Below are 22,133 nucleotides of genomic sequence, written 5' to 3' on the forward strand. Positions count from 1 at the left end.
GGTCTCTGACACCTAGTTCCATCAGAGAAATGTTGGAGGGTATATGAAACTATTGCATGAAACATCTGTAGGTAATTTGAGAAGGGCTTTTTAAAAATGATAAAATACAATATAAGGAGAATTTGGAAGGCTCTGCTTAGATCAGGCATGGCCAAACTTGGCCCTCCAGATGTTTTTGGGACTACAATTCCCATCACCCCTGATCATTGGTCCTGTTAGCTAGGGATGATGGGAGTTGTAGTCCCAAAACATCTGGAGCGGAGCGCCAAGTTTGGCCATTCCTGGCTTAGATGAAACATATTTGGAAAGAGGAGGTGAAGGAATTTCAATAAAATTAGGGGAAATTTTTCATATGGCTTTGGCACACCTTACAGGCCTATAATTATTTCATAAGCCTCTTATATTACAATTTTTTTTTTTAAAGTGGGGCTTTTTTAAGGCCGCAGGAATAGCCTTAGAAGCTTTTATGTGTTTGGCTCTTTTCAATCTGACTCTTGACCAGTATTGTGAAAAAAATAGGAAGCAATACCTTAAAATGTTAAAGTGCCAAATATGACAGAGATTAATGACTCTCCAGGATTCTCGGAATTGACTAGGGATTTGGAAAATGTCTTAATCGGGCGCTTTGCACATCATTAATATCAGAACATCCTGAGTACTTTGCTCCTGAAACTTCAAAGTGTTTCATTGTCCTTCAGAGAAACTGAAACTGCTTGGGCAGAGAACTTGCTTGGTGCTCCAAACACATTTTAGAACTGTTTCTTAAGACTGTTGGGAGCTTTCAGGTTCAACACATGAAATTAACATCTGATAAGCAATGGAGAGTAGGGAGATCTGAATGCTTTGCTTGTGGAAACTCTTATTTTGGAAGAATATCACCCACACACACCCTAAGCAGCAACGCAAACTGCAATAATTTGACACAGGAAAAACGGGACCCCCAGTTACCACTTCATAGAATCATAGAGTTGGAAGAGACCACAAGGGCCATCGAGTCCAACCCCCTGCCAAGCAGGAAACACCATCAGAGCACTCCTGACATATGGTTGTCAAGCCTCTGCTTAAAGACCTCCAAAGAAGGAGACTCCACCACACTCCTTGGCAGCAAATTCCACTGTCGAACAGCTCTTACTGTCAGGAAGTTCTTCCTAATGTTTAGGTGGAATCTTCTTTCTTGTAGTTGGGATCCATTGCTCCGTGTCCGCTTCTCTGGAGCAGCAGAATACAACCTTTCTCCCTCCTCTATGTGACATCCTTTTATATATTTGAACCTGGCTATTATATCACCCCTTAACCTCCTCTTCTCCAGGCTAAACATGCCCAGCTCCCTTAGCCATTCCTCATAAGGCATCGTTTCCAGGCCTTTGACCATTTTGGTTGCCCTCCTCTGGACACGTTCCAGTTTGTCAGCGTCTTTCTTGAACTGTGGTGCCCAGAACTGGACACAGTACTCCAGGTGAGGTCTGACCAGAGCAGAATACAGTGGCACTATTACTTCCCTTGATCTAGATGCTATACTCCTATTGATGCAGCCCAGAATTGCATTGGCTTTTTTAGCTGCCGCGTCACACTGTTGGCTCATGTCAAGTTTGTGGTCAGTATTGCTTCAACTGCAATGGTGTGGACCATATGGCAGGAACCGCCAGCCTGTTTCTGTTGCATGTTGGTGGCGAGTGGATGGTTTATGGTACAGTGGTACCTCGGGTTAAGAACCTAATTAGTTCCGGAGGTCCGTTCCTAACCTAAAAGTGTTCTTAATCTGAAGTACCACTTTAGCTAATGGGACCTCCTGCTGCCACCATTGGACGATTTCTGTTTCATCCTGAAGCAAAGTTCTTAACCAAAGGTACTATATCTGGGTTAGCAGAGTCTGCAACCTGAAGAGTCTGTAACCTGAAGCATCTGTAACCCGAGGTACCACTGTATGTGGGGCCATGTGTTCAGCCCTTTGCGGGGGGGGGGGGCTACTCATTTACCCAAATTAACATGACGCGGGGTGGCGCTGTAGTCTAAACCACAGAGCCTAGGGCTTGCAGATCAGAAGGTCGGCGGTTCGAATCCCCGTGACGGGGTGAGCTCCCGTTGTTCGGTCCCAGCTCCTGCAAACCTAGCAGTTCAAAAGCACGTCAAAGTGCAAGTAGATAAATAGGTACCGCTCCGGCAGGAAGGTAAATGGCATTTCCGTGTTCTGTTCTGGTTTCACCAGAAGCGGCATAGTCATGCTGGCCACATGACCCAGAAGCTGTCTGCAGACAAATGCCACCTCCCTCGGCCAGTAAAGCGAGATGAGCGTGCAACCCCAGAGTCGTCCGCGACTGGATCTAACGGTCAGGGGTACCTTGACCTTTACCTTTATGACCAAAAATATGTCGTTGGTATCCATTACTTAGCTCTCCCCTATGGCTTCTAGAAGATGACCACAAATATGACGGTGCTAAATGCATAAAAATGAGCCCTTGTGCTGGCTCCTACTAGCCTGCCAGGTTAGTTTAATCCAGCCAACTGTTTCTGATTCCAAGGTGATATGAAAGTTCTGCCTGTAGTGGCCATTTCACATGCAGTTCATCACTTGTTATAGTCATCGCCTGAGAAGCATGCATGTGTGAAACAGTGTTAACAGTGAAACAGTGTTAAGCTCAGTTATGAATGTGGATAGATAACTCCCCCCCACCCCATTCCTGCCCACCTCCTCCATTGCTCACAAATAGGTGCTTAACTGTGCATCAAAACACATGTCAGAACCCTGCCACCAGCCACTCATGAAACATACCACCAAAGGCAGCTCTACTTCTGCATCAATCTAACTCAAAACGCTCATGCTCTCCTTAATTCCCTGAACCACCTATCTCATTGTAGGAGTACTATTTCACTGAACTGCATACGTACAAAACAAGCCCCACAGAATAAAATTATGAAATGCAAAATAAGTAAGGCTTACTGAATCAACTTTAGTATGTGCCTGGTTCTCAGAATTCTTCATCAGCATCCCGAAGGCAGTGTAACAACACATTCAGAGAAAACTCAAAAGCTGCCTAACCTTGCACTAGCAAATATTAATCGCCTTTTCAAACTGTAACAAATTGCACCTGATAATCTGGCCTAGAAGCAGCAACAGCTGTGCATCAAGCTGAGATTTGGGAGTCTGTTGCCATTTATTTACATCAAGGGAACATTTTTCCTCGCTTAACTAATATGAACCTTGTTATCTCCCTCCTTTGTCCAACTTATGAGCACTTAGGTAGTCTCCTCCATCCTCTCAATCTCTCTCTCATGTGTAGCTGAGCTTGCTTTCAGCAGCCACAGATCTGATTAGGTTACCAGCTAATGGACCTACTCCTTTAACCCTAAGACAGTGTCTTTCAGAGAAGCTAAGTGCTGGAAGGACGGTCCTTGCATGATTCAGAAGACAAGACAATGTCCTCTCTTTTAACAACCTGTTCAAACAACATTTTCATTGAGCCCCACAACTGTTTGAGTGAGGAGATAATCTGAAAGGAGGATGCCAGAATTCCCAGTCAGTTCAGCACAGCATCTAAAAGCTAGGGTCTAGGCTCTAGGCCAGCGGTTCTCAACCTGTGGGTCCCCAGATGTTGTTGGACTACAACTCCAATCAGCCCTGAGCTCTGGCCTTGCTAGCTAGGGGTGATGGGAGTTGTAGTTCAACAACATCTGGGGACCCACAGGTTGAGAAAGGCTGCTCTAGGCTTTTCTGGCCTCTGAGAAAATGATAATCACAGGCGCTGAGATGTACCCAACATTGATGGGGGGGGGCTGAAATCCTGCACACATTACGTGTGACATTACACACATCACACGTGTGACAACTGTCACACCGGGAGAGGCCTCAGCCCCATAGAGTTGGTGCAGGTAAAGGTAAAGGGACCATTACGTCCAGCCGTAACCGACTCTGGGGTTGCAGCGTTCATCTCGCTTTATTGGCTGAGGGAGCCGGCGTACAGCTTCCGAGTCATGTGGCCAGCATGACTAAGCCGCTTCTGGGGAACCAGAGCAGTGCATGGAAATGCCGTTTGCCTTGCCACCAGAGTGGTACCTATTTATCTACTTGCACTTTGACGTGTTTTCGAACTGCTAGGTTGGCAGGAGCAGGGACCGAGCAACGGGAGCTCACCCCGTGGCGGGGATTCGAACCACCGACCTTCTGATCGGCAAGTCCTAGGCTCTGTGGTTTAACCCACAGCGCCACCCGTGTCCCACAGAGTTGGTGCACCTGGTAACAATAGCAATCTTGTAGCATCACTAAAAGCCACCCTTTTAAAACAAGCCTCTTCAGTTGGTGGCATTGCTTACCGAACCCCTCTTTCTCTCATACCCCACAAATCAGGACATATTCATGGGAGGCTATTACTGAGGCAACACTCATGCTTGTACCCCTTGCCTTGGAAATAGGGGCAGCTCTACCATTTGGCAGAGTGAAGCAGCTGCCTCAGGAGACAGATCCCAGGAGGACTGAGGGGAACAGCATTAACTCTTCAGCTGTTCCACTCTGTTGAACTACAGACCTGTGTGCACCCCGGCCCCTAAACTAAGGCACTGCTCTCAAGAGCAATGGAGGCTGTTGGCTCATTGCCAGCACTGAAGCCAGATTCAACTGTTTCTGTATGTGGACCTTTGTTCTTCAGAATCTATACACCAGGCCAACTGCAAGCATGTGTCCTCAGGCAGTGGTGTAGCGTGGGGGGTGCAGGGGGGCCGGCCGCACCGGACGCAACATCTGGGGGGGGCGCTCGCACTCACAGCTCTCTGCCCCTACCTGGCTCACTCACTCTCTCTCACTGCAGTGCTGGCTGTGCGAATCCGATCCGAGCCGCCGGGTCGCCGCCTACTGTGGAGGGGGGGTGCCAGGCATGCGGTGCGGTGCGGAGAGAGAGCGGGGGACTATCTGGGGGAGGGACAGTGCAGCGGGGGGGGGGCGTAAATTACTTGCCTTGCCCCGGGTGCTGACAACCCACGCTACACCACTGTCCTCAGGACATTAAGGCAAGCTGAGAAACTCCACCTGTCCCTAGGCAGCAACTCAACTTCATTGGACTGGTCATGTTGTTCGGATGCCTGATTATCATATTCCAAAGCAACTACAGTGGTACCTTGGGTTAAGTACTTAATTCGTTCCGGAGGTCCGTTCTTAACCTGAAGCACCACTTTAGCTAATGGGGCCTCCTGCTGCCGCCACACCGCTGGAGCACGATTTCTGTTCTCATCCTGAAGTAAATTTCTTAACCCGAGGTAATATTTCTGGGTTAGCGGAGTCTGTAACGTGAAGCGTATGTAACCTGAAGCGTATGTAACCCGAGGTACCACTGTATTCTGAACTTAAAAATGAAAAGTGTAATGCTGGTGGTCAACAAAAAGAGGTTCAAAGGCTCTCTCAAGGCAAACCAAAAAAAATGTAGTATAAACACCGACAACTGGGAAACACTGGCCTGCGAGGGCTCCAATTGGAGAACAGCCTTTACCAAAGGTGTCCTGTGCTTTGAAGACACTCGAACTCAGGACGCAAGGGAGAAACGTGCTAAGAGGAAGGCACACTTGGCAAACCCTCACCGCGATCAACTCCTGCCTGGAAACCTATGTCCCCACTGTGGAAGGACGTGTGGATCCAGAATTGGCCTCCACAGTCACTTACGGACTCACTGTTGAGACCGTGTTCATGGAAGACAATCTTACTCAGCTACGAGTGATCGCCAAAGAAGAAGAAGACTATCAAAGAGGCAGACTGACTTCTGTCTGGCTGATTTCCAGAAGCTTCTATAAACATTATATATATGCGCTCCCCACTAGATGTCCACCTCTTTAACTGCCCAGCATACATTTCAACTCTTCCCCTTTCCCTAGAGAGATGGATTGCACTGGTCCTGATGCTAAGCTTCCTTATTTACTCAGCCCGCCCATGCATTTCAATGGGAAGTGTTGTGTGCAAGCCATAATTAATGCAGACTTGGGCCCTATAAATTTTTTATTGCCCTGAGCTGCTTGAGACTGCGTAGGCTCCCGAAATGTCAGTGAGTTATGCAGCTTTCCCCAATAAGTGGCAATGAAAACTTTATAGCATTCCCAACACTGCGGATTTTGTTTATGCTACTGATTTTAGTCCCCCTTTTAAAAAAAGAAAATAAAACCATGCTCTGTTTTCTCCTTGAAGTGCATTAGTTGCCATGGAAACAGTGATGTCAATCAAGTGGGCAGAACTTCAGTGATGCCCTAAAGTGCTGACTTAAGCAAGGGGAAGCTTCTCCCGTAACGCAGTTGCAGGATTTGACCCTAATCAGTTGCAGGAAGTTGCCGTGTACAGAACACACAATGAAGCATACTGATGGCATAATCAGTCTATTGTGACTTCTTGTGCTTGAAATTAAAGATGTACAAATAAAATAAAAATAGAGCTTCAGAATTTAATCAACAGAATTTTAAAAGTAACTTGATTTATTGTAGAGGCCTATTTTAATAGCAACTAAACACGGAAGGGACATGGGTGGCGCTGTGGGTTAAACCACAGAGCCTAGGACTTGTCGATCAGAAGGTCGGCGGTTCGAATCCCTGGGACGGGGTGAGCTCCTGTTGCTCAGTCCCAGCTCCTGCCCACCTAGCAGTTCGAAAGCATGTCAAAGTGCAAGTAGATAAATAGGTACCGCTCCGACAGGAAGGTAAACGGCGTTTCCGTGTGCAGCTCTGGTTCACCAGAAGCGGCTTAGTCATTCTGGCCACATGACCCAGAAGCTGTACGCCGGCTCCCTCGGCCAATAAAGCGAGATGAGCGCCGCAACCCCAGAGTCGTCCCCGACTGGACCTAATGGTTAGGGGTCCCTTTACCTTTACCTAAACATTTATATAGTGCTTTGAGCATTCAGAGTCCTTTCTATACATTACCAGAGAAATCTGTACAACGGTATTGTATAGTGGGCCATAGATAGATAGCAAGTGTGCGTTCTCTGCCTACAGTTTGGCACTTGAGGCAATGTACGATACGAGTAAAACAACAATAAATCACAGTAATGAAACAATTTTTAAAAGGCAATTTGAAACACAAATCAGCAAGTCAAACAATTTGTACTAAAACATCCATAGAAAGGTCAACAGAATCCCAGTGGTAGAGGGAGAAGCCAGCTTCACACTGAAAGCCACAGAAGCCTTGCTCAGAAAGCCATTTTTTATTTAATCACTGGAACGACAGCGAAAATGCCTCTGCCGGCAAGGTATTGCAGAAGAAGAAGAAGAAGAGGAGGAGGAGGAGGAGGAGGAGGAGGAGGAGTTTGGATTTGATATCCCACTTTATCACTACCCCAAAGGAGTCTCAAAGTGGCTAACATTCTCCTTTCCCTTCCTTCCCCACAACAAACACTCTGTGAGGTGAGTGGGGCTGAGAGACGTCAAAGAAGTGTGACTGGCCTAAGGTCACCCAGCAGCTGCATGTGGAGGAGCGGAGACACAAACCCGGTTACCCAGATTCCGAGTCCACCGCTCTGAACCACTACACCACACTGGCAGAGTGCGGGTACAGCATAGTAAAAGTGTTGCTTCCTATACCTTTAGAGGCCTCACTTCTCTAAAAAAAACAAAAACAAAAAGAGCTTCCCCAGCAGATGTGATGGATTCTCCAGGAAGTGGCACCTCTAAAACGTAGAGAGGCCACAGACCAAGCCAATTTTAAAGATCACCCCCAGCACTTTGAGCCAGGCCTGGAAGCTAATACCAGTGGCGTAGCGTGGGGGGTGCAGGGGGGCCCGGCCGCACCGGGTGCAACATCTGGGGGTTAGGGTTAGGGGGCGCAAATCCACGGGTTAGGGGGTGCAAATTACTTGCCTTGCCCCGGGTGCTGACAACCCACGCTACGCCACTGGCTAATACACAGAGCTGAGCAAGATTGTGGGTGAAATGCTCTGTGTGGCCACTCTTGCAAGAGGAGAGACATGGAATTCTGCAATAACTGAAGTTCCTGAGCCATCTTGAAAGGCAGTACCTCTGTCTGGCAACAGCTCACCTTGCAATAGTCAGCATGAGATATTACAAACGCATAGGTGACCTTCAACCAAATCTTTATCAAAGAGAAGCAGCCCTGGGCACTGCCAGCACCTGAAAATCCAGCAGCACTTCAGGGTCCACAAGCCATGCAGGTTGTCCCTTTTTGGAGGGGGGGGGGAGAATGCCACCCATCACATGCAAAATTGGCAACTCGCCAGCCTAAGGCTGAACATCACCGTCATCACCACTGCCAAACTTGCATATTGCAACAGTGCTGTGAGTATATCTGAATGTAGAAAAGATTGTGATTGTGATTGTTAAACAACTCCCAGTCATCATGGATGCAATGCCCAAACGGACTTCAACTGAATCTCAACTAGAGTTGCATGGTACGATTCTATCCTCCATTGATCATCACAGTTCCACCCATGCCACTCTAGTTAAGATTCTGTCAGTGTTTCCATAATGGAGAGGTTCATAATTCAACCCTAAAAATGTCACCCCTGGCTAGGAGATCAAAGGGTGGAAGCAATTAAAGGATTGTTGGGTTTAAATCAGATTGATTATGATTTTTCTCACCCTTTTTCAAGTTCAGATAATCCTCGAAAATCAATTTGTTTTTTATTTACTTAACTTTGCATCCTTAAACATCATTTCTTCAAGTTCTGGAAAGGAAGTATTAAGCACAAGGAATTAAGAACAACTCTACTAACCTGGGAAAACTGATAGGAGAGAGAGAGAGAGAGAGAGAGAGATTAGCGTCACACAACTGATCCTAAAAAGCAGCAGAGCAGCTCTATCATCAGCTATGAGCAAGGAGAACTCTACACAACCTCTAAACACAGAAAACCACATGCTGGAGACAAACAATGAGCGCTTGCAAACACCCCAGAGTCATTCAGCTGAGTACTCTTGGAAACAGAATGCCTGGCTTTTGGGAAGGAGATTTACTGTCGGAAAAGTGACTCCTCCAACACAGTTGTCATGAGTTTAAGGGCTTGGTTGAAATCCTTATTATGACACAATGGGCTGGATACTGCAGCAGTTATTTGCCACTTCTTCTAAATGGGGAACAAAGTCCATAGCCAGGGAGAGATGGAGACAAGGGACAATGGCCAAGGTACATCAAGTTGATGCACAACAACGGAAACCCAGATCTGAATATTTGTCTATGTTTGTTTTTAATTCATTTTATTTAAATAAGATGGTAATAACTGTTAAAGGCCCAGTGCCCCAGAACCTGTCAGTCCAGTAATTTTGTTCATGTGAACAAAAACAGTGGGAGCTGGGTTTTTTCTAAGTGAGCAATATTATCTGCACATTTCCCCTTCTATTTCTACAAGAAAAAGGGGGAAATTCTTTAAATTATGCTGAAAATTCACAGGAGAAGGGGAAAGGCCCATGGCTTGTGACTATGGGCCTGGACCACAACGAGCAAAAACTCTTCCTAAAACCAAACCAAATCACCTCAAAATTTATAGAAGATCTGCCACCTTCCGCATTGTGTTTCCCATGCACAGTCACCTTCATTTTATAATGATCCTGCGCAAAATCCTATCAGTTCCCAAAGAAGTGCTGTTTATTTGCATAATAATGATGCCATAATTCACAAGGCAGCCTCCTTCCCTCCGCCTCACGACATTGCCGTTGCCTTTGAAGCTGTGATGGCAATACAACCTGCTGATCAATCGCATCTTAACTGCTCTGGTTCCACAAAGAAGGCGTAGTGTGGATCATACCAGGTACCCATGGGTTTGCAGGAGAGACTTTCCGGCAGTGCATTTTGGAACACGCCTGCTAAACAGTACCAGTTGTCAAGAGCATCCTATGCCAACACAATCTGCTGTGGTGTCCTAATCTGGAACTTTCTGTGGGGCTATGATTTCAGGAGCTGGGCTTAACCCACTCACCCCCACCACCAAGACACAGTTGTTTATCTTCTATGATTTTTCCATGTACAGATCTTCTGAGGTCTGGGACAGAATCTGACATTGGCCATGGATTCTGCAGGATCCAATCTCACTTTCGAACTTTCCCAAATGTTTATGGAATTATATTATTATTATTATTATTACCTACAGTACACTATGGGACGCGGGTGGCGCTGTGGGTTAAACCACAGAGCCTAGGACTTGCCGATCAGAAGGTCAGCGGTTCAAATCCCCGCGGCGGGGTGAGCTCCCATTGCTCAGTCCCTGCTCCTGCCAACCTAGCAGTTCGAAAGCACGTCAAAGTGCAAGTAGATAAATAGGTACCACTCCGGCGGGAAGGTAAACGGCGTTTCCGTGTGGTGCTCTGGTTCACCAGAAACGGCTTAGTCATGCTGGCCACATGACCCGGAAGCTGTACGCTGGCTCCCTCGGCCAGTAAAGCGAGATGAGCGCCGCAACCCCAGAGTCGGCCACGACTGGACCTAATGGTCAGGCGTCCCTTTACCTTTACAGTACACTATGTATTTATGGAACACCATCCATGTAAAATGGTGTTTTAAAGGATAACAAAAGCAAAACTGTCTGCCCTCAAATTTAAATTTAGAGGATGAAGGCAGCTGGGGTAAATGTGTGTCCTGGACTCTGGATTGGTTCTGTTGCTAATGAGGACTAAAGAGATTGTGCTTGAAAACATACAAGCTGCCTCTAGAAATGGCTCCAGCTCTCAGGACCAGAGATTCTGGCCCCTGCTTTGAAATGTGAAACTTCCTCTAGGCTCTCAGGTATAAGCACATCCATACCATCCATCATTTTTACCTCCCATTCCTTATTTCTTTGCCTTTCCCCCTTCTCCCCTCCAACACAATTCCTTCTTGCAACAACTCAGTTACAAAGCCACAAATCAGGTGTCTGCATGCTGCTTGTTAGTGCCATTCTTTTGTCTGAAGTGCAGAATTGTGGCTTTCCCTGTCTGAGGGTTACATCTCTCCCCTACTTTCCTTTACATATTATGTTTTGTGAGAAAAATTCTCTTTATGACATGTGGTCAAGTTCATGCAACAAGGACAGCTGGAAAGACATTCTCAAAACTTATTTCTCCTCCAGAAACAGCAAGTTCTGAGACTCTTATAGGAGGTTTTTCTAGACTGTTCAAACTGCATTCGTTTTTCATTGAGAAGGGTGAATCTGTTTCAGGTTATATATAAAAGACAACACCTTGCCTTAGCTTTTTAGAATTTGTTGTCCTTTTTAGCTCTTTGATTTGAAGGGATTTCGTTACATTTTTAACCTAAATAGCATCCCTTGCAGATCTATAAAGTAACATAATACTTGGAGTAAAATTAAGTGATTTATTCAGGTACATAAACAAAAGGTCAAGTGACAACGGCAATATTCAATTCAGTAAATCCTCATGGATGAGAGTCTGGGTGGTCTATTATTGTTCCAAGCTGCAAAGTTAGAAACAGGAATCCTTTTTCCAATAATAATTAAATCTGGGGTTAAAATGCTACCTTCCATTGGTGCAATACTTTATCCATTATTAGCATCTTCCACGCCTTCAATTAAAGTTGTGTCATTCTTCCACTTTTGCAGACTTTGGAAATTAGCAACCACCCACTTAGCTTTCATTCTGAAAGCCATAACCTATTTGCTATTATGTATGTCCTTCACAGGACGCAGGTGGTGCTGTGGGTTAAACCACAGAGCCTAGGGCTTGCCGATCAGAAGGTCGGCAGTTCAAATCCCTACGCAGGGACCCCGTTGCTCGGTCCCTGCTCCTGCCAATCTAGCAGTTCGAAAGCACGTCAAAGTGCAAGTAGATAAATAGGTACCGCTCCGGCGGGAAGGTAAACAGCGTTTCTGTGTGCTGCTCTGGTTCGCCAGAAGCGGCTTAGTCATGCTGGCCACATGACCCGGAAGCTGTACACCGGTTCCCTCGGCCAATAAAGCGAGATGAGCGTGCAACCCCAGAGTCGGTCACGACTGGACCTAATGGTCAGGGGTCCCTTTACCTTTACCTATGTCATTCACAGATTCAAATAGGTACAAACAACATAGCCTATTTGATTTTTGCAAATAGTTAAATACATAACCAAAATTGCATGTTCAAAACATGCATTAAATTAATTACAATTGACCAGTGACAAAGAATGAATTTTGTGCTTTGTTTTTGTTTTCACAACTTTTATTATTTATTGTCACAACCATGCTGCAGAGTCGATCATTTCAAATCTCACTTTACACATGTGGAACTGAAGTTAACGTAGAGAGCAACTTGCTCAAGGCCACCCAGTGAAGTAAGTACATGACTGAGGCAGAACCCGAGTCTGCAACACTCAGCTTCAAATGAAGCACTCCGTCTTCTGCAACACATTGCAAAACACTTTGCGACAGAACAGTGCAGAGCAGACAATTTGAAAAGGGAAATCAATCGCATGCACACACAGCAGCTGTGGCAGAACAGGATCAGGCAGTGCCTCCAGAAGATTTAAAAATGGAGCATCATAGAATTTTAGAGCTGGAACAGACCCTGAGGGTCATCAAACTTCTTTTTCTTTAAAAAAAGGCAGGCAAAAGTATACTTCATAGTCATCAAAATTCAAAGTAACCATTTGTGAGCTGGCTCTAGATGGGTACTTTTCAAAACTGAGTCACAGAACTGAAATCCATGCATGGCAAATCAAGAGCAGATAGGCTGAGGGAGTCTTGCATCTGCCATCTTCCTTGCATGCGCCCGATATCCCTTAATGACTGTTAACGGCTGCAACCCGATCCAAGGCTTGGATTGGAAGGAAAGGGAGATCCCCTCTTTGACCCCAGGCATTTCCCTGCCGCCGCCAAGGAGAAGAAAGCAAACAAGGGCGACAGCCACGGTGAGCTCAGCCGTTCCACGTGCAAAGCAGCTCCTTTCCAGCCACTTGTCCCATGGCACGAACCTCTTGGAGCAGGGAAGAGGGTGACCAGGTGCAGAAAGGATTTCGATCTCCTTCTGGGGCAAAAGAGGCGAGAGCTGAACCACTGGGTGGGAGGAGCCAAGCGTCTTCATGAAAGAGAAGGAGCTAATGAGAAACCGACTCTGATCTGGGGTGACAGCCAGGAGAGCAAGGCATGTTTATGCCCTCTGCCCACCAGCACAAATGTTCTTTTCCATACTCCCAGCAGTCTAGCCACCATGCAAGGTGGAGATGAAAACGACGTTATCCCGGTCTTGGAGCAGGTAGTCCAGCTCGCCGATCAACTCCCAATCTGCCCCATTGATCAGCACCAAGATTCCCGGCCGCACAGACTCTCCCTGCACGAACAGCTCCGGCCTCTCTTTCAAGAGGTTCTCTTTCATCCACACCAGCAGCTTTCGGACATCCCAAGGTCCTTCCTGGCTGGGCAAAGTCACCCGCTGCTTCCTGATCCCGCCGAACAAGAGCTCTGCTCCACCTCCGCACTCCAGCAGCAGGGACAAGGGCGCCGCCATCTTTGGTGAGGGAACCGCGCTGCCCGCACCGGAAGCGCGACGCCGCGTCTGCTTCCGGGGGCGGCGGAGGTTGCCCAGCAACCACAAAGAATGGATTTTTGACCCTCTCATTTTGGGGCAGAAACAACAATAGCAGCAAATTTGGTTCTGTTCATCCTCTAGGCAGTGCCTTTTTTCCCCCTTTAAAAATGTTTAGGGGTACTCTCAAGAAAATCACCATTTTATAGTTCAAATAGGAGAAAATAAATAAAGTAAATGGACAAGTACAAAGATTCACAAAATGTTTAGGTGTATGCGTACCCCCAGAAAAAAAAGCACTGCATTTGGGTTTTACTCAAGAGCAGGTTTTTTCCCCCTTCCACTACAGGTTATATAGAAAGAATGAGTTCTGCCCAGTGACAATTGTTATAGATGCTCACTGATCTTACTATGTATAAATACACACACAAACACACACATAAATCTACATATAAATATCGGATGCCTGCTGCATCTTTTGTATTTCATGGTTTCTTCATCTCAGTGTTCACACATGTGGCCATGTATATCCTGCAAATTGATAAATCTTATGAAACAGGCTCCGGGACATGAAATTGTATGCCACAATTTCTGCTAATCTTTATGGCGCCGCAGTACTCTTTGTTGATTTCACTGCCACAGATTAACATGTCTAAACCTCAGGAATATCCAGTTATAAATTGAATTGGTCCTAAAGATAGACAGGCATTCAAGAAAGCTGGTTCTAGCACTCTTTATTTTGCTGATTGTATTGTATTCTGCAAGGCAGCACGATTCTGAATTATGCCAGCAAATCATAGGAGGCATTTGGGGTTCTATCAGAATTTCCAGGACTCCGATTCACAAGCCACTAATAAGATGGTTTAGCTCCCTCACCATAGTCAAAGGGAATAATCATGGGAACATTGGTGAAATGCTTGCCATTTGTAAGTGTCAGTCAGCTCAGCGGTGCTTCATTTATTAGATTGCCTTCCTTGCTCCTGGATTAAAAGTGCTAAATGCAATATTAAAGGTAAAGGTACCCCTGCCCATACGGGCCAGTCTTGACAGACTCTAGGGTTGTGCGCCCATCTCACTCAAGAGGCCGGGGGCCAGCTCTGTCCGAAGACACTTCCGGGTCACGTGGCCAGCGTGACATTGCTGCTCTGGCGAGCCAGAGCCACACACATTTACCTTCCCGCTAGAAAGCGGTACCTATTTATCTACTTGCACCCAAGAGTGCTTTCGAACTGCTAGGTTGGCAGGCGCTGGGACCGAACAGCGGGAGCGCACCCCGCCGCGGGGATTCGAACCGCCGACCTTTCGATCGGCAAGCCCTAGGTGCTGAGGCTTTTACCCACAGCGCCACCCGCGTCCCAATATTAGTGGCAACTAATATATCCCAATAGTGGCAAAATGCAGGAAACCCACAGGTTTCTCTGCATCCTTTTGTGAACTGTCCCTAATCACAGAAACATAGAATTAAAGGGTTGGATGGGACCTCAAAAGTCATTGTTCCATGCTTCAAATTTCATCGATACCTTTCCAAGCAGGACTGATCCTCCTAAACTCTAGAAGTCTGAAAGAGGGCCCTCACACTACGCTAATAAAGGACAGGCTTTATTTAGCTATGTAGCTATACACAAAAAGTGTTCTCTGGTGCATGTTTTATTTCCTTGAAAACACTATGCACAGAAGGTGTTACATGCGCAGAAGATGCTTGCATGACTAAATAGAACTGAACGGAGGTGAGCCTACATCAGACAGTAGATTTGGGCCGCCATTAACATGGGTGTCTTAGGATGGAGCAATGGGTGTCATCGTTCCCTTCCTTTCCCGATATTTCAGGTCACATTGCAGCAGTTAAATATATCTTTATATTAGTTATTTATGTAGAAGAAAGTAACAACAGATAGCCTGAACTAGCAATGTGAGAAATATTTCCTACTATACTTCGCTCCTTACTATTTTTGGGAGGTGTTTGTATAAAATGGAGTTCTAACGGGCTTCCAAACCTTGCAATAACTCTTTCCACACACACACATCACCACCACCCAATGCACATAATGAAACCTCTTCCCTGCCCTCATGGGAACCCAAAACACTACCCCCTGGCCATCAAGAGTAGCAAAGAGGGCAATCAGCCTGTGATACACAATTCCCTGGGACGTTCCACAAGCCTCATTGAAGTGTTTGGTGTTTGCTAGGATCAGTCATCACCAACCCGGTAGGCCCTACAGGTCTTGGACTACAGCTGCCATCCGTGGGGCTAAAGGAAGTTGTAGTCCAAAACATCTGGCTGGCCAAGATCATGTTGGTGAAAGCATTTAGGATCATGCTGTAAGGCCACAGTTTCCCCAGCTGCTGTTCATTTCAAGCAGACCAGCAGAGGAGACCATCCCTTATGGGTTGTGCCTCACGCTAATTAGTGGAAGAAGGAAAGATGCCGTTGGGATTTTTCACCACACCAAAATGGGCTATCCCTGAAACTAAATCTAAGTATATATATTTTTTACAGCAACAAAAGTGATTAAAGGTCCCATTGAGCAGTTTAATTTGGTGTAAAGTTACTAGAACATGGTGTGATTTAAAGTACTTTGAATAAAAAAAAAACAGCTGGCGCCACTTCAACACAATGAAAATCAAGTATTTTAGGGAGGTGGGGTTTTTTTTGTTTCCTTCCTTTGCAGTCTATATCCCAGAGAGGTATGCATTTTGAGACCCATGTATTCTGTTTGCCCATGGTTCCTTAAATTTACATTTGTTATGTGTGCATTTTATTTTATCCTGCCTTTCATCCAAAGATCTAGTTCCCATTTCGGTGATGTAGGGCAGGAGAGGAACCTTAAGCCAAAGCCCAAGAAAACCTACACGCAACATAGGTGAATATGGATTGCTTTTTTATTGTTAGCTACCAGGGTATCTTAATTCTTTCTTATATTTAAAATATTTTAAAATGTAAGGTAATATGTTTTGCATTTTAAAAGTTATCCCCTAATTTTAATTTTTTAAAAAATGTACATTTAATTTAATCATTTTTAATGCACAGCGTTTCTGCTTCATTAGAGCTTTGTGCTCATTTGTCAGAACATGGGAACACCCCCTTCTATCATCTTAAAACGGCAGTAGGACCTAGAATAGGGAGCGCCAAACTGGTAACCTCCAGAGGTTGCTGAATGTCAACACCCATCATCCCCAACCATTGACCATGTTGGATGAGACAGAGGGGAGCTGGATTCTAGCACCACCTGGAGAGCACTGAGCCCTGGGCTAGAATGCTAAGTTCATAGCTTTGTTTAATTGAAGATGAACATTTAGGGAAGGAACCTGCAATAGCCCTGTGGAAAGCTGTGCTCCTGCAGCCACAACAAATCAGCTCCAAATTATGGAAGTCTCAGTAAAGAAACAGGCATGCAGGTAACCCTTCAAAAGTTACAACAATGCACCTCTGAAGAAGACACACGTGTGCATAAAAGCTATGTTTCAGAACATAGTCCAAGAACAGAGCCAAGCATGAAAAGCCTTTAAGATATTAAACACAACAGGCAACGCTTTGGCAAAACCAGGTAAATAAAGGAAACACTTCCATGGCTTAATCCTAAAAGCTTGACCTTGGCCTGCATGCCCCCACATCCACAATAAACAGAATGGCTACCCCGTTCCTTGGCCCTAGGGTCCCAAAAAGATGCATTTGTCCAACATTCTTGATATTTTCACTGCGTATTGCTGCTCTTCAAGAGAGCCTAGTAATCGTACTTTTGCAAAAGAGATGGGAGTCCTATGTTGGGGAGACAGCCCACATCCCTCCCACCCTATGCTCAGGTATAGTAATCCCAATATTGCTTAGAGAGAAATGTCACAACAGTCAAACCATTTCAAGTTGATTTTCCTATATAACTGTGGTTGCAGTGGCGTAGCGTGGGTTGTCAGCACCCGGGGCAAGGCAAGTAATTTGCACCCCCTAACCCGTGGATTTGCGCCCCCTAACCCTAACCCCCAGATGTTGCGCCCGGTGCGGCCGGCCCCCCCTGCACCCCCCACGCTACGCTACTGTGTGGTTGTGGTCCACTAAGATAGAAGTGCGCTATTTTCAAAACTGCAGTGTTAAAGAATGTGATTCAGTACCTGGAGTTCTAAGCTAAGAGGGATCCCGGTCCAAATTTAATCTCCATCATAGACCCATTGGGTGATTAATTCACTGCCTCTTAACCTTAGTTCCCTTCTGTAAAATTGCTGCAATACTGAAAGCTCAGTAACTTAGCAAAATGTGTATTGTTATTTATTACCTCTCGAAGGCACATATAAATGCTGTCCTTCATATTCACATTTAGAGGTAATGAAGCAAATTCGTTCTCCAGAATTCAAAAGTGAATACTATATATACTCAGAATTTTGATTCACACACACACACACACACACACACACGAGAGTATATAAAATTGGTAAGCTGTTCCCTTGTACTGGACTGGTTTATTCTAAAGGCAAATGTGTAAGTCTTTCCAGATACACCAATTATTATTTTTTAAAAAATCGTTGTACATTAAATGGCTGTGTCACTGGAAGGTATGATTCGCTTAAACTTTAAAGTATAGAAAAATTTAAAGTTTAAATTATCTTTTCTCGCCTAGTGTCTCTCCTACTCGCTGTACTGGGAACAAAGGGACAAATCCCCATACCGACGGCTGGATAAACTGCCTTTCATCAGTATCTGTTTATTTATTTATTTTCATTTTACTCCTGCACATTTTGGTTATTTGAACCAGGGCAGGCTTTTCTGGAATACAGAGGAGATGGGCGTCTGATAATGGATTTGAATCCTGCGTGTTTCAAGGGAGGAGAGCAAGATAAAAAGGGGTTAGAACTGTACTGTCATTTTTAAAACACACATACATACACACACACACACACACCAGATGTTTTAAAAGCAAGGGGGTAAAGGAAAAGGAGGCAAGCAAAAAGTGACACATACAAAGTGCTCATTTCAGCAAATTTTGCAAGGGCTTTAAATAACGTGTGTCAACGCTGTTTTTCATTGTTTTGAAGCAAATTGTAGTAAAGTGGTTATGTGACAAAAATAATAACAAATAGCAACAATTAGTATATATGATCAAGCCATTAAACCGTGAATTTCGTTTATTTCAATCCAGAAGTTAAAAACGTGGTGGTTTCTCTCCCATTAAAATCGGTTCCCATTAACTTTGGCTGAATCGCGCACTGAATATGAAACTAGAGCACACAAATTCAGGGAAGCCCAGAATAGAGCGCAAGAGATGTATAGAAAAGGATCTCTTCAGTGATCTGAAAGAGACATGCTCTAAATTTCTGCCTTTTTAAAACAACGGAAAACAACAATAGCAACGTTGCATCGTTTTCACTTCTGCTATGCGATATTGCCATAGAAATTCAGCGCATGGGAAAAGCGGATCAGGAGTTTCCCGAAAATTTTACCCTTCGCGGTGGGAGTTAAAGGCTGCAACGCTATGCCTATTTGCCTGGGAGTAAGCCCGATTCAACTCAGTGAGGCTTGCTTCTGAGCAGGCACGAACAGAGCTGCGCTGTGCTCTGCCAAAAACATCACAAAATGCTGCTTTTTGCACGGATTCAGATTCCAGAACCTTTCGAGGTTAGAGGCGCATTTGAAAGGAAACCACCAAACGATAATTTCTACCAGGGCTGAAAGTGGTTCGCGAGAGTCTTTGCTTTCCATGGCCTATAAACACACACCGTTTTTTCTTTTTAAGAACACCAACCACACAATACAGCCTTCAAAACCTGTGCACCTGGTGTGATGACCCTGCCCTGGGTGTCTACATTAAGACCACCATCAGCAATCTCCCTCCTAAACCACAAATCATAGGTTATTATTTTCACATCTGCAATGCGCGGAGGGGAGCCCAATCTTTCTTAATTTTCTCAAAAGCTGGCGCTGTACAACTTTCCCCACTCATTCTCTGTGCCGAAACGCGAATAAATTTAATGGGGAAATATCACAAAATAAAGCGAAAATGCTCTGGGTATACATAGCAACCCTAGGGACGGCTGGGCCAGGGGCTCAGTCCCCAACAGCCAGGTGCAACGCTAAGCGAGCGAAGGTGATGCGAATTAATTCCGTTTAATGCAGTTCCACGCCGGCTTTGGAGTTCCGCAAAAACTAAGTTTCTTGGAGTTGTGGCCAACAAAAGCGTCCTAGTTATTTTGCATCCAACGCCTCAGGTTAGGGACCTTTTTCTGGGGATCCACTGAGGATCCTTTTCCTGCGACCACGTTGTCGCAGCAGCCACCTGGCCCAATGCTGGGACTCACATCATCATCGCCCAGGAACAACGGGAGGAGGCGGCTGTCGTTATTTGCCTCGCAGTTTTTCCAGGGAAAGGTCGGGAACAAACGGCTTGAAATCCGGTCCCCGCCTGGGATGCCTTGGGGCGATTTGCTCGCCCACCGATGGCAAGATCCACTTATACAAGACGCAGTACCTAGAAAGGGAAGACAGACCCGCAAAGGGAGACGCGAGGCTGCTGCCTGCGGCGCATTACATTGCACGGGAAGGGGGAGAGGGAGGGCGCTGGAGAACGAGTTTTCCTCCAGTGGATATAATGGAATTAGGAGACCCCACTCCCTCCCTAGGGGATCCCACCACGGGAAAGAAAACGGGGGTGGGAGCCACGCAGATTCCGAAGGAGAGATTAAAACCGGAGGGTCTCTCCGTCCACTCTCTCCACTGGGCTTCCAAAATGACGAAGAAGGTAGGTACCCAAAAAAAACAAAAACAAAAAAGGGTCCCCGGTGCCTTTTGCTTTCCTAGGATCCTGCCAGCACCCCCCCTCCCCCACTTCAACAAGCCAAGCAGCCAAGCAGAGATTTGCTTTAAGCAACAGAATGCAATGAAAGTTGTTGTTTTCCTCTTTATAGATGGTTTTCTATTTGTCTCAACTGGAGGGAGTGGGCGGAAGAATGATGGCTCTATTTTTGTTGGAGCTGTAGAAAACACACACACAAAAAACAGCAACTGTTTAAAAAAAAACGAGTAAAGAAAAGTGAGGAAACCGTCATTTTTGTGTCTTTAAATTAGTGGTTCGAAAATGCAAGAGGCTGCTGATTTTCTGGAGATTTTAAAAATGCAGAAATGCTTTGTTCTCTCCCCTCCCCCCCGCCGGACAAGGAGTGAGGGGGCAATCAAAAATCACTGCAGAACAGAGACACCCAGACCATTTAAGTCGGTGTCAGTAATTTGTTTTTTCTTCGCTCATCAGTGTAGGAGAAGAGGTGCAGCTTAACGGAATTAAAAATGTCCATAGATGTAAAATAACAAAATGCCCTTAAATGCAAAATCGAGTGTTTGTATTTTGTTTATGGTCTGAAGTCCTGTTTGGTTTATTTCCTGACAGACTCCAACAGGCGCGGCTGATGTTCACACAGAAGGCAGCGGAAGTCGGGGTAAAGGGGAAGAAAGGGCTGTTTGTCTGTCCCCCAGCTACGCGCGCGCGGAAAGTAAAGCGGACTGGTGGGAATCCGCGAGAGATCTCTGGAACGCGCGCAAAGAGATTAAAGCCGAGCGTCGGAAAAGGCGCCCGCACTCTGGCGCGCAAACAAGACCGCGAGAAAATCTGCATCTCCAGAGGCCGCTGCTTGCCAGGACTTGGTCCCATCACGACAGCAAATCGATGGGGCGCAAACAGTCAGCCCCCCACCTCTCGACTACAGTCTTCGTGCACCTCTGGGTACAGACAGTTGAAAACAAGGAACCTCAGGACACACGGGCCACTTAACCATTTCATCTGCCCAATCTGCGGTTAAGCACGCTTCCCACACCTGCGAAAGACGCAGCGCACCTGCCCTTTCTCCTGCGCAAGCTTCACTGAAAATAATATGAGCGCCGCAGAAAATGCGCATTACCATCCGAGCTTAAGATTCAAATTATTTACATATTATCCAGAAGCTTGTATTCTATAGCCCACGCAAAATCCTCTTTTAATTTTCTATCCTCCGCCTCTCCCTCCGCACTTTTACCCCCCCTCTCCCTTCCTGTTTATCTGTCTCTCCCCCCCCCCCCACATTTGGTTATTTACTTGCTCCTTTCAATTACTTTTAGGTGTTTAGTGATCAGGAAACTGTTTGCACTACGTGGTATACGAATGGTGACGCGCAGGGCACGCTAAAAACGGTTTTATACAAAACCACATTCATAAAATGCATTATAATATATAATCACTGTCGCACAATTCTCGTGCCTATGTGCATAGGCAGGCTGCGTAAAATTCTAACCCCATTTCGGGAAGAGAAAACTCCTTGATATGGAAAACATCAGCGGTGCGGACAAAGGAGGCGAGAATAGGAGAAATAGGAGCTTGCCACTCCGAATTTAGAAAACCGGTCTTTTCGTTCTTAGCCCAAAGCGTCGCCTTTCGCTCGGCATCCGGCGGCGAGGGCGAGTTCCCCTCTCCTCAAATCCAAGGAAGGGGAAGGAACACACAGACACCTTGCAACCAACCCCCTTTGGGTCCAGATCTGGGCTCCCCTCCGCGCCGAGGTTCCATACTCAAGTTACATTTCGACACTGTGGGAAAGAGAGGGTTTTCTGCTGGACGCAACAACATAGATATTCCCCATCATAGCCCAGTCAGTCTCGTGGGATGGGGGGGGGGGTTGGGCTGCCCAGTTCGCCCTCTCCGCCCGCCCCCTTTCCCAAAGGAAAGGCGGCTCCAATCCGGTCAGGAAACCGAAGTATCCGGACGTCGTGGTGCAAGCGAGGTAGGGACATT

General features: G+C 46.0%; 2 protein-coding genes across 2 annotated transcripts in view; both read right to left on the bottom strand.

Moving 5' to 3' along the window:
• Positions 1-22,133, bottom strand: part of LHX4 (LIM homeobox 4) — a gene marked incomplete at its 5' end in the record, with an annotated part of 82,414 nt that overhangs the window by 54,037 nt on the left and 6,244 nt on the right. The gene's annotated exons all lie outside the window — the stretch shown is intronic.
• On the bottom strand, positions 12,072-13,406 carry LOC310680118 (ubiquitin-related modifier 1-like). The gene has a single exon (XM_083446398.1). The coding sequence runs from the start codon at positions 13,375-13,377 to the stop codon at positions 13,072-13,074; it is 306 nt and encodes a 101-aa protein (XP_083302524.1). The 5' UTR covers positions 13,378-13,406; the 3' UTR covers positions 12,072-13,071.

Source organism: Podarcis tiliguerta, assembly GCF_965153285.1.
Source record: "Podarcis tiliguerta genome assembly, chromosome: 6".
NCBI classification, from domain to species: Eukaryota; Metazoa; Chordata; class Lepidosauria; order Squamata; family Lacertidae; genus Podarcis; species Podarcis tiliguerta.

What these genes read in the sequence shown, in the direction of transcription:
- LOC310680118 (XM_083446398.1), bottom strand. Translation starts at nt 13,377, where the DNA reads ATGGCGGCGCCCTTGTCCCTGCTGCTGGAGTGCGGAGGTGGAGCAGAG.